This window comes from Fundulus heteroclitus, unplaced genomic scaffold (genome assembly GCF_011125445.2).
Source record: "Fundulus heteroclitus isolate FHET01 unplaced genomic scaffold, MU-UCD_Fhet_4.1 scaffold_369, whole genome shotgun sequence".
In the NCBI taxonomy this organism is placed as follows: domain Eukaryota; kingdom Metazoa; phylum Chordata; class Actinopteri; order Cyprinodontiformes; family Fundulidae; genus Fundulus; species Fundulus heteroclitus.
This window is the reverse complement of record NW_023396780.1, coordinates 80,866-94,028: the sequence shown is the minus strand read 5'-3', so window position 1 is coordinate 94,028 and position 13,163 is coordinate 80,866. Positions and strand designations below refer to the sequence as shown.

The 13,163-nt window shown below is 45.5% G+C and overlaps 1 protein-coding gene across 1 annotated transcript; it reads right to left on the bottom strand.

Moving 5' to 3' along the window:
* Positions 1 to 8,908: 8,908 nt before the first annotated feature.
* On the bottom strand, positions 8,909 to 11,507 carry LOC118560018. Its single transcript, XM_036130628.1, has 3 exons — positions 11,373 to 11,507; positions 11,115 to 11,182; positions 8,909 to 10,239 (listed from the first exon to the last, which is right to left on the bottom strand). Exon 3 carries the CDS (start codon positions 10,220 to 10,222, stop codon positions 9,176 to 9,178), a length of 1,047 nt encoding a protein of 348 aa, XP_035986521.1. The 5' UTR covers positions 10,223 to 10,239; positions 11,115 to 11,182; positions 11,373 to 11,507; the 3' UTR covers positions 8,909 to 9,175.
* Positions 11,508 to 13,163: the final 1,656 nt, after the last annotated feature.

Here is a 13,163-nt window from a genome sequence, read left to right as displayed (position 1 = left end):
TCACAGCATGCTGCACCCCAGCTACTCCTTGATACGCAGCTCCTCCACCTTCCACTTCACACAGCGTGTGCTGCACAGCAAGACGCTGGGCTTTGTCCCTGTGGGCTGCCGTACTCCTCCCCTTCTACCTGTCCTTGGTCCAAGCCGTCCTGATCATTGTCCTTCCAGCGCTTCTTCAGGCAGCTCTGCAGGGCCAAGGGACACAAGTGATCTCTGCAAGAAGTAGAAAGTGGAAAAGTTGGAGCCTGCCGCATGCAGAAGTTTGAAGAATCAGTCTTTGTTGCCAGAAAGCCGTAGTGCAGGAGCAAAAACACACAAAGACAATGAGTGCAGAAGAGCAGCTGCAAAAAGGCCTGAAAGAAAGTGAAAAGAAGAAAAGAGCAGCAGCAGCAGCAGCAGCAGCAGCAGCAGGAGTCCGGGTGGCCAGCAGAGCAGCACAGCCACAATTTTCCATCTCAAGCCATGAACTTTAAAGCCAGATAGGATCATGTTTAGCTTTGAAGGGCTCCACAAGCCATCAGAATCAAAGCAGAAGCAGAAGCAGGAGCTCAGCTACTTTTAGCTACTTTGTAGACGGCATTCTGGGAGAAAGAAGACTTTTCATCCACTTTTTTCCACTCTTGCTGCTCATGTGCATTAATGCGCCACCATGAGAGACGAGGGCAAGCTTCTGCTTCTGCTGCTCACACGCTGCACTCTGGACTCGCCAGCAGAAGAGAAAACAGACTGTGCAATAGTTAGAAAAGCACTTCTCACTAACTTTGCAGCTGCACACCTTGCAGAGGGAAAAAGGCAGGAAAAAAGAGGCAAAGCAGCCACTTGTTCCATCCTCTGATGATTAGAAATGAAAGCAGGAAAATCTGCAAAGGATCCTGTTCTACGGCTGCAGCTTCTAGCTGCTAAATATCTGCAGCCACTTTGGCTTCAGCAGCTTGTGGAGAGCAGCTCTAAAGGAAACTTGATTTTCTGCTGGAACTTTGCTGCTTTTAGCAGCTTTCTGTCCTCCAACACTTGATGCTCAGACCACAAGCTTAGCTCTGCTTGCTCCCAGCTCAGAGGATGAAGGACGTTTGAAGGTCAAGACGGGACTTTATGCACATGTTGATGCAAATCAAGGACTATTGTGAATTTAGAAGGAGGAGGAGGAGGAGATGGCTGGTCTTGATGACTCAGCATTTCTTGGATCCTTGCAGGGAGAAGAGCAGCAGTGTGTGGAAGATGTTCAATGTGCTGTAAGCAGACAGAGAAATGTTCTCTTCTAGATGTGGCTGACTAGAGGCAGCCTTCCAGAGCCACTCCCCGACTGAAGCCTTTCTGCAGCTTTCCTTTCTGCCTAGCCTTGGCTCTCTGTGCTCCTCAGCCTTGGCTCTCTCTCTCAGACTAAACACAATCAGGAGGGATTGAAGACTTTTGCTCTGCAGGCTGGCAGCACACAAACTTTTGGAACTTTTCTATCTGAGCAACACATGATTGATTTGCTCCTTTAAATAGTCACAGTCATGCTGGGCTCTGGGAGGTCAAAGGTCAGCTAGGTGCCAGCAGGGAAATGCTGATGGCCAAGTTGCTGAATCTTTGCAGCTTTTCCATCTTTTTCTGCCTGCGTTCAGTTCAGATGATCTTTTAGTTGCTTCCTGCAGAGATGTGAACGTTCCACCATGATTCCTGTCTGATTCCAGCAGAGCAGCAACACACATGATGCTTTAAAGCCAAACTGAAGAGGCAGATGCAGACAGGAAGGATTGCTGGCTGCACTTAGTTGCTGTGGACAGCAGGTGGCGCTGCTGCTGCTGCATGGCCCACAGAGGGAGAGCAGCAGCGCCACCTGCAGGGACACATGAAGAGCAGCCTGAAGCTGAGCTGGGAGACATGAAGCTTTAACATCTGCTGAACTCTTCAGCTCCTCTTTCCCTCACATCTGGCCTGAAGCAGCTTTAAGGTGGAAAACTGCTGCAGCTGGAGGAGATTCAGCAAAACCAACATGTTGCTTTGCTTTCTGGGCCACAAGCTCCACAGGAGGCTTGGCAGCATCAAGCTGGATGAAGAAGAAGAAGAAGAAGAAGAAGAAGATTTTAACAATACATTTATTTACAATTCATGAAATGCACGAAATACAATTAAAAACACAATGTATCACATCAGGACAAGTTTTTAAAAAAGATTAAATAAGGTGCTGGTTAAAGGTATACTATGCAACCGGGGTTGATTTTCCAGCGAGGCTCCCCCCAGAGGGCGAAAGTAAAAGTGCACTGTCGTAAAGATGCTCAGCTGTTCTCCTGGTTTGTCCGTCAAGCCAGGCGCGGTTGTTTTGAGCTTAGCAGACAGGCGAACACAACGAATACAAAAGTGGAAAAAATGGCAGTACAAACAATGACTAACACAGTGAAAGTATGAACACAGAGAGAGAGAAACCATTCCAATGCAGTGTTTCCCCTAGGAATTTGGGACGACCGGCGGAGCGGAGCGGGGGAGACAAGCTTTGCGCCGCTGTGCGGAGCGGGGGGTGGGGGGGGGGGAGACAAAGTTTGCACCGCGGAGCGGAGCGGAGCGGGGGGTGGGGGGGGGGGGGGGGGAGACAAACTTTGCACCGGTGACCGGCGGAGCGGGGGAGACAAACTTTGCACCGCTGACCGGCTGAGCGGAGCGGCGCACATATCGAGTTAGTTTTATTTTTTTATTATTATTTTTTTTGAATGTCGGCGAGGCGGTAGCGTGAGGGAAACCCTACAATGTTACTTACAATCGCATCAGCAGAAACGCGAGGTCCGCGAGCCTTGCAGCCTTCTATGTTCACCCGTGTACGACTCCTCTCTCTGTCCAGAGCCATTTTCCTCTTTCTTGCCTGCTCCAACATGGGCTTTCGCTGTTTTCTCGCTGGTTCCGCCATGATAACTGCATAAATATCGCCACTGCGCTACCAACGAGCACACCTTTCACTGCGGGCGTGTAGCAGTTCTCGCCGTAAAGCAAGACCGACTCTCACGATGCACACGAGACTACTGAGCCTGTGACTGCGGGCCGACTGCTCCTGCAATTGCAAGTGCGGTATTTCCCCCACAGACCACCAGGGCGGCCGAGAAAACCTTTGTTCAACCTGAAATGACTCATTTAAATATCCAAAACGGTATGGAACATATTAATTAACTGAAAAATGTTGCATAGTATGCCTTTAAATTCTAATTTTCCTTGAGTTGATATACTGCACAATATCCCATTAAAACCCCATAACTGTATAAAATTTTTCATATTCCCAGTGGCTCTGTGGAAACAAAACTCTAGTCTCAATCTGGCCTTTATATTAACCTTCCACAGAACCACGGCATCGAGTTGAGGTCCAGCCTGGAGTCTGTCTCTACGAGATATATAAATAGCCATTTTTGCTTCTGCAATTAAATAATTTAAAATCTGACCTTTTGACTTATTGGCTTTGTTAAAACGCAGTCCATTAATAAAAATAGAACTGGTAAAAACAAAACCAAAGTGGCTAAAAACAGTCATCAATAAACTAAAAAAAGTCGTCAGTCTCCTACAATCAATAAAAACATGAAAAACATTCTCAGGCAGACCACAGAAAGGACACTCGTTTAAAACCCCTGGACTAATAATTGATAAATACGAGTTCGTAGCGATGGCACCATGTAAAATTCTCCATTGGAGATCACCAGTTGGTTTTCTTATAGGAGGTTTATAAAGGGTCCTCCACTGAGGGGTTTGTCCTTCCAGTCGGTCCGCCCACACGCTCATGGCTCGACCTCGCAGAGTTCTTTCATTCAGGACTTTAACACAATTTTTATAGAGTACTTTTGGGCCTGTACTCTGAAGGCTCATCTGTGAACTTTCTGTGGCGAGGAGAGGACCGCTATCTTTTGTGAAGCCGGTATTCAAGGTCAACTCAGGGATCGGGTCTGTCGGGTCCGGTGAAGCTTCTCCCTCTTTGAGCAGCTGCAGGAGACGCCTCTCCCCAGCTGTCAGTCTTTCTTTCACCAGACTCAGGAAGCGCTGCACCAGTCTAGCAGATCGGACTCCAAGTAGAGGAGCGACGGCCTGGGCGTTGGCAAAGTCTGGTCCAGCCGTCTCCACCAGGTGCTTCAGTGTTGTCGTCTTGGACTTGCACAACGCCTCTGACAGTCCAGGTATTTTGCCATGACATACATCCAGTCTGGCCCCACAGACTAAAGGCTCCTTTAAAAGCCAATGCAGAGAGTTCTGCGCCTGCGAACGACATAGTTTAAAAAGACCACAGGATTTAAAAACACCCTGATAAAATTGAGGCAACCCCTTTAACTTAAAAAAATTAAAATCAGTTAAAAACAGAGCAGCATCCAGCCCCAGAAAATTAACACGTCTGAGAATGCAACTGGCCACATCCTTCCATACAGGTGAACCTGTCAAATACTTCTGGATGAACTGTAATCTAAAAGTAGCCGTTCTACTGGCCAGATGAACGAGGCCCTGGCCCCCCTCCTCTCTCGGTAAAAACAAAACAGACTGTGGCACCCAGTGTAGTACCGTTCCAAAAAAAATTAACCATCTCCGATTGGATTTTTACAAGTAGCCCAGATGGTGGGTCTAACACTGCTAGTTTGTGCCACAGCTGTGAAGCAACTAGATTGTTTAAAACCAGCACTCTGCCTCGGTAGGACATTTGTGAGTGTAACCATTTCCACTTTGATAACTTGTTTTGAATTTTTTCTTCAATATATTCCCAGTTCTTTTTCACAACATGTTTATCACCTAAAAACACACCGAGATACTTAAAACCATCCTTTTTCCATAAAAGACCCTGAGGGAGAACTGGGAGCCCGTCGGACCACTCGCCAACTGCCAGGGCTTCGCTTTTTCTCCAGTTCACCCTCGCAGCGGACAGAGTTGAGAAACTTTTTCGTGATCTCAGTTAAAACAGTGACATCCCGCTGATCTTTAATAAAAACAACGACATCATCAGCATAGGCAGATAAAACCATATTATTCTTAAAACCGGGTAAAACCAGACCATGAACAGTCAAGCGTATTTTCTGGAGGAGGGGTTCCAGGGAGAGTGCGTAGAGCATCCCCGAGAGCGCGCAGCCCTGTCGAACGCCTCTACACACCCTAAAAGGAGCACACAGGCTGCCGTTGATCTTCAGCACACTCTCAATATCACTATACAAAACCTGGATCTTAGCAATAAGACCCTCGCCGAACCCAAACCTCCTCATGGTTTCCCAGAGGAAGCCGTGTTCGACGCGGTCGAATGCCTTTTCTTGATCTAGTGAAATCAAGCCCGTTTGCAAACCCAATGAACCGGAGACCTCCAAAACGTCCCGAATTAGGTAGATGTTATCTACCAGGGACCTGCTGGGGACACAATAGGTCTGATCCCGGTGGATGACCTGCTCCATAGCTCTTCCCAGCCTAGTGGCCAGGGCCTTGGAGAGGATTTTATAGTCGGTACAGAGGAGGGACACGGGGCGCCAGTTCTTGATGTCCTGCAGGTTCCCCTTTTTTGGCAGCAGGGTGATCACTGCCCTGCGGCATGACAAGGGGAGTGAACCAGCAAGCAGACTCTCGTTGTAGACGTCCAGCAAGTCTTGGGCCAGAAGATCCCAGTAGGCCTTGTAGAACTCCACAGTGAGCCCGTCAACGCCCGGGGACTTCTGGCCCTGCATGCTGAGGAGGGCTGTGTGGAGCTCCTGGAGCCCCAGGGGGCGCTCTAGCTCAGCATTGGTCTCCTCAGAGACCTGAGGCAGTTCGACACAGAACTCCTTCAGCAGTTCCTCGTTCTCCTTATATTCACTTTGAAACAGAGAACGGTAAAAACCCACAGCCCTCCTCCTGATCTGCCCTGGTTCACTCAGTTGCTGCCCCGTGTCCGACAGCAAAGAGTGGATCTGCTTCCTCTGCCCGTGCTTCCTCTCTAAGCTAAAAAAGAAGCTAGAGGGAGCATCCATCTCCGTGATGTTCTGGATCCGGGACCTGACCAATGTGCCTTGGACTTTATTCTCCAGCAGGTTTGCTAAAACTAGCCTTTTAGATTTGAGAGCTTCAATGTGCTCTCGATTTCCTGTGGATTCACTAAGTCGTTCTAACTCCACGATGTTCATCTCCAGATCTCTAATAGATCCGGTGATGTCACGAGTGACATTGAGAGTATACTGCTGACTCAGCAGTTTTATTTGCACTTTACCATGGTCCCACCACTGTCTCAGGCTGGTAAAATCAGACTTTCTCTGTCTAAAACCCGTCCAAAAATAACCTAAAATCTCTTTAAAACCCAGATCATAAGTTAAAGCCGAGTTAAAATGCCAGTAAGCGCTTCTAGGTAAAATGTTTCTGATAAAAACACTACCTAAAAGCAACGAGTGATCGGTAAAAGCCACTGGTAAAATCTGGCAGGTTTTAAACACGTTAAAATGGTGTTTAAAACAAAAACGATCAAGACGAGCTAAAGTGATTCGGTTTTCTTTAATATGAGACCATGTGTACTGCCTGGAGCCTGCATGCATCCTCCTCCATATGTCCACTAGGCCGTGAGACGAGACCAGCTGCCGCAGAGCATGTTGGGCCGCTGAATGCGGCTCTGCATGATTACGATCTAAAAACTCGTTTTCCGTACAATTAAAATCCCCACCAATAAAAACATAATCTTCCGACCCACAATCACCCAGCATTTCCCCAATTTTAAAAAAAAAAACGCTTTTTCTCTGCATTGGTGATGGGAGCATAAATATTAATAAAAACAAGGTTAAAATGATCAAACTTTGCTTTGACTAAAAGACACCTCCCCTGAACGACGTGCTCAACTTCTGTAGAGTTTGGGGTGAAAGCTCTGGAGAACAGGAAACCCACCCCTGCACTCTGGGAGGTGCCGTGACTTAAAATGACCTCCCCCCTCCACTCTCTACCCCAGTCTGTTTCTATTAAAGAATCACTATGAGTTTCTTGCAAAAATAAAACATCAATTATTTTATGGTTTATTGTTTGATAAATCTGTGCTCGTTTTACTGCCTCTCTAGCCCCATTGATGTTCAAGGATGCTATTTTAAAAGAATCCATAATGGGTGAGAGATTAAAAGCAACATACCAAACAGCTATACAGAATATTAAAGTGCATGTGCGTTTCATGAGATTCAAAATTGCTTTCTAACTTTACTCATAACTTTTTTCAATCTGTAAGCTTGTTGTTCTGTAAGACCAACCTCTTCCTTGTTTCTAATATGGTGTCTGGCTGAAAAATAAAAAGTTCTCAAATCAGGAAAATAACTTTCAACTTTTACCCCTCTTAAACCTTTTGTTTGTTGCAGAAAGGTTAAAAACGATTCTACAGGATATCTTGTCTCTCCACAGCTGCTCTGTGACAGAGACACCACGCTGCTGTCAGACAGCTCGCCATCACTATCGCTGCTGTCAGAAATGACTTTCCTTTCTGTGGTCAGCTTGCTGACCTGCCTGCTAGCCTGCACAGCAGCCACCACGTTTTTCCTTTTACTACGCCTTTTAGGAGCTTCCAGTTCCATCACCTGCTCCCCCTCGCCTTTCTCCTCCACAGGCTCCTCCACAATCACCTCCCCTCCACCTTTCTCTCCCTGATCGCCACGCATACCATCCTGCTCCATTTCACCCTGATCCTCCCCCTCCTCACCAGTCACACAAGTTTCTCCACCACCACACACCACCGTGCTGCCTTCATTCACCACACAATCACTCTTTTGTAAATTAGATGCTTCCTCCACAGTCTTATCTTCCACCAAACTTTCTTCCTGATCTCCAGCGACCGGGCCAGACGCCACGGGTTCCTCCGCGGTTACGTTGGAGTTCCCCGCAGCGCCAGAATGGACCTTACCAAGCTCCGCCCACAACTGACCTAAAATTCTGAAGTCTCACAAACAAAGCCTCGCGGCGCATTCATTCTACGGTAGTTTCTATGTAAACATGGCGGTTTCCACTTGGACGGATTCTTTGCGGAGTATTCCTGACTCGATTAGTGCGTCATTTCTGCCTGATTTTGAGAAAATATCATCGACAACAATGGACAGAGGAGTTAACAAGTTCATGTCATCATTTTTGGACGAGTTAAGGGTATTTGAGCCACGCGAAGCCTCCAAAGTTGTGCAGGTCACCGCAAAATGCTATCGGTCGATGAGGAAAACGGCAGACCCTCACTCCCTCAGCATTAATATAGATGTGGACAAGATAACTGATGCCTATTGTTCTTGCAAGGCTGGGTAAGTTGTGCATTCATCGTTTTGTCTGTTACTTTTGAAATCAGTGGATAATTCTTGTGGTTTGTTGGCAAATGTTTGTGTGGCTAGCCTGATACGCTGTACTTGGTGCTAGAGTGGCTAACACGAGGAACAGTTTCGTCCAAAGCCTCTTCTGCTAAAATAAAATATTTAGTGTATGTCAGATACAGTACACGATTGAGATTGATCTGTTTAGCTAACGTAAGACTGTGTAGCAGACATGCTTCACGGTCTTGAAGCTGTAAAGTTGTATCAGTACTGCCGTTATGTTGCAATTAGCTAAAAGCTGTTCATGATGCATGCGTTTATTGTTGATTTTCTTTTTTTCAGACTTGGGGGTCATTGTTCACATATTATAGGCCTCCTCAAGACCTTGCAGTATTTCAAACTGCAAAGTTTTTCCTCAATCCCTGACCGATTGAGCTGCACCAGTATGCCACAAGCTTGGGGAGCACAATCAGCTCGGGGTTTGAGGATTGAACCCGTGCCCATCAACCACCTCACTCTAGCACGAAACGTAACTCACCGCAAGCGCAGACCGAAGGAATGCAGTGTGGACTTGAACAAAATGTATGTACTTTTTTACTGATTTAGATTTGAAACAAAATTTAACAAAAAAATATATGTACCCTGGTCTTGTTTTATGATTCTGAGTGTAACTACAACTGCATGAATGCAAACAAAACCAACACATAAAACTGTTCTTTATTTTAATTAATATTGCAAATTTGACAACTCTCAAAATTCATTTTCATTATATTTACAGAGTGACAAAGGTTGAACCCGAGGAGATAGCTGCACTGAAATTATTACATGGTACTCCATTGACATATATGCTGACGCCTTCAGCACCAACTGTCTCTACACCCCTGGGAGAAGTGCAAATTGGGTCAGCTGTTTCCTATCAGGTAAAAATTAATGAAATGTGTACTAAAACAAGACTAGTATTACTGTTCTTACATTTTCTTCAAAACAAAGCCCTGGAAAAGTGTCAAGTAGCAACACACAGCCCATATTCTGTTTAACTTAGGAAATAATATAGCAGGAATTGTACAACCAACTATTTTGAAATCTTTAATGCGAGAAATGAGTCGTTCAACATGCACTCTGTGTCTTGCTATTTTGTCAGTTAGTGCAAGATCTGCCTGAGACAACTGTTTGTCTGCTGAGGCAAAAGGTGGTATGTTTAAGGACAGACCAAGGGCATTTATCTCATCCTTGATTGTAAACCCTTTGTCTGCCATGACACCGTCACCATTCTGAATGTAACCAATGTCCTTCAGTTGTTGTATGGTTTCATAAAAACCACTTGCTTTTGTAATGGCCTTGTCTGATATTGATCCTGTGAATAATTCTGATGTGAACATGAAAGACCCCCGAGAGTCACAACCTATGAGTGCCTTGAATGTTGTGGTAGACTTATAATCGCTATATAGTTGGCATTGCACACCATGGGCCCAGGGGGATTCTGTTTTTAATTCTGTTCCATCAATAATAATTAATGTTGTAGGGAAATTAGCTTTGAAGTCTTTTGGCATGTTGTCTATTATAGTTTGTCTGTGTGGCCAGATAGAAACAGTGCACAGCTTAAGATAAATAATGTCAATCCAAGTGTTAAATACTATACCAGCTGACTGTTGTGAAATGCCGAACCGTGTTGCTAGATCGAACAGACCAAAGTTTTGTCTTAGTCTGCACATAGTCAGGAAAAGTCCATTTTCTGCTGACATTTCTCTAATGTCATTTCTGTTTTCATCATAAGTCAAAGTCTCCCTCTTTGGCAAGAGAAATGTAAATAGTGACATGAAACGGACTAGTGTAAGTCCTGTATAATATACACACAGATTTTTTTTGCTGTTCTTCTCAGATTCAACAACAGCATCAATACCAAACAGTTTTCGTTTCTGTTCTTTCTGTAGCTCTGTTTCTAAATTTTCCACTTTTGCTTGTAAGCGACTGATTTCAGTTTTTGCCATTTCCAACTCTGCAGTCACTGCAAGCATATCCAGCGGCGAAATCCCTGAAAACAAAAAATAAAAAAGGACTAAATATGTATATATAGACAAATGTATATAATGTGATGATACTGCTCTTTTGTTTCAGACAAGGAACTTGAAGGCAGATGCGACAGCGGTCATGCAACAGTGTGGCAACACCTGTGTCACAAATAACCCACCAGTGGATCTTCCAGAAAGATATAAAGCGTTGAAAGACCTTAATATTTGTGAAGATCCTGTGGAACTGGAAGCTCGAACCAGAGAACAGAGTAAATGTGCTGAGTGGTTTGAGGCAAGAAAAAAAAGGCTTACAGCCTCAAATTTCCATCGAGTTATGGTCAGGAAAGCAAAGGTCACACACAAGTTTTTAGAGTCAATTTTTGACGCTAACTCTGTTTCAGCCCCTTCACTGGATTACGGGCGAAGAAACGAGCCCTTAGCAAAATCAAAATATTTACAGACTCATCAGGACCGGCACTTGCATGAGTGTGGCTTTGTGGTCAGTAATCACTTTCCCTTCATAGGTGCTTCACCCGACGGCAAAGTATGTGACGGTGGCCGATCAGGTCTAATAGAAATAAAGTGTCCGTATACCGCTCGAAATTCCACCATTCTGGATGCCTGCATGCTACCCAATTTTTGCCTAGAAATGCAACCCAGTGGCTCTGCTCAGCTGAAGAAGACACACATGTACTATGCTCAGGTTCAAGGTCAACTTATGATCACAGGATGTGATTTTTGTGATTTTATTGTTTTCACCCACAAGGATCTACATGTAGAAAGAGTGTGGCCAGACAAAGTATTTATGTCATCCATGTTAGAAGTTTTAGCTGCTTTCTATCAAGATCATGCTGTGCCTTATTTACAAAACCTGTAGGAACTGGTTATCCTCACTTACAATGTTCATCTGTTTGCACCTCTATCCCTTTGTCTGCATCATTGTTTTCTGCAGCATCGTAGGTATCCCTGTAAATAATTCAGAACATTCACTGTGAACTAGATGGTATCCCTGTAAACAATTGAAACAACAAAAGTGATTCTGTTTCTGTTTGATGTTCATGTTTGTGGAAAATGTGAATTGTGACACATGATAAATAATAAAATAACTTTTAATCAGCACTGTGTTATGGATGTGTATATAATTGTGTGTACTAACAAGCTCTCTGCTCTAATCGATGGTCTCTTGTCTTTGCTGTCCTGCCTACTTGCACTTTCCGATGCTCTTTTTCGTGCGCGCCTAGCTTTATGCACTCGCGCTCCGTCTGCTGGTGTCGGATAAGGATGGGACGCTGTTGGCCTAGCCTCGTGAGACCATCCTGATCTCGCGAGTTTTCAAGGTTTCACTCGCAGATCAGTCTGGCTACTCTCCGTTGAAGAAAATTTGGAGCCGTTCACCAAACGAACGTCCAATCAGCGTTGACTTTGAGGCGGGTTGAGGTGTGACGCAACGGGAAGCGCGACAGTTCAGTCTAAACAACATGGCGGCTTCAGCCGATGAAACTAGCGTTAGCGTGGCTATCGAGCAAGTTTTATCGGAATTACAGAGTATTTCTTTGCTGAGCTAACGAGCCTTTACCTGCAGCAGCAAGAGTAGCTTGGCTTGTGGTTGTGTTTTCGTCGTCGCTCTGTTACGAGCGACGACGAATCTGATTGGTTTATTTGGCCCGTCTATCACCAACATAGGCCAATCAGCTAACCAGTATTTTCGCCCCTTCCCAAAATTACTTCAACGGAAGGTTTCCAGATGGATATGCGGAGCAAATCTATCTGGCGGAGTCAGGTAACTGTTGGCCCATCCCCGCCGACAAAATGCTAATAAATAAATAAATAATAAGCAATAAGTATTATTGCTTTGCTTTAAGTATTAAAGCAAATTTATAATACTTACACCAGCACACACTCCCTTGTTCTTATTGATCCTACGAAGGTTGAGCTGCTCGTGTGGTCGCGCACAAGCTTTGATCCAAGCCCGGCATTCTGCACCTGATTTTGGAAATCTGTGAATTTTCCCACCACAAATACGATTAGGGTATCTGACATCACCAGTACAGATACCCCACTGGCAATGGAGAACCATTATTTTTTTATTATTTTTCGATTATTAACTCGAAAACTTTATGCCGGTATGCTAGCACAGCGGTAGTATAGCACTACATTAGCTTGTGTTTGTGAGACTTCTTCGAACGTTGTAGCCACTCTATGACGTAGAATGGGCATCAGCCAATGAAAAGCGGCCCCTCTGGTAAGGTCCATCCTCCACCGCGGCAGGAGCTCCAGCCTCGCCGGACACACCCACCCGCTCCCCGGCTGCTGCAGGCTGCTGCTCCACTGTGTCTGACGGAGCCGACCCGGCTCTGTTTGGACACGTTCTTATCAAATGTCCCTCCCCTCCGCAACCAAAGCACTTCATGTTTGAAGATGGTGCAAACAATACATAGTCAAAATCATCGATTTTAACTTTAAAACACAGATTGAGTTCCTCGTCACGCTTATTTAAAATCATGTAAAGCTGTCTCCTGTGCGAAACGACATGCTTTAACAATGGTGATTTACATCCTGACAATATTTTTCTAATAGGAGAAACTAATTTTCCATGTCGAGACAACTCTTTGACGAGGAACTCATCACTGACGAAGGGAGGGACATTTGACAAAATAACCTTTGTAGTGGGCTGCACGAGCGGCAACACCTGCAGGAACGAGCCGTTCACGGAGATGCCCGTCTCGACCGACAGGTGTGCCTGCTCCACCTTCTCCACAAACAAGACCACCGCTCCGTTCATTCGGGCCGCGGACTTAATCGCACCATGACCAATAACCTCCCCTACCGCCAAACAAACTTCCTCCACGCTGCACGGAGAACCAGCACCCACCTTGATGCCGTTCCTCCGTGTCAGCGTGGAGAAAACCCCACCACCCACCACCATGGCGTTCAAAACGCCGACCTG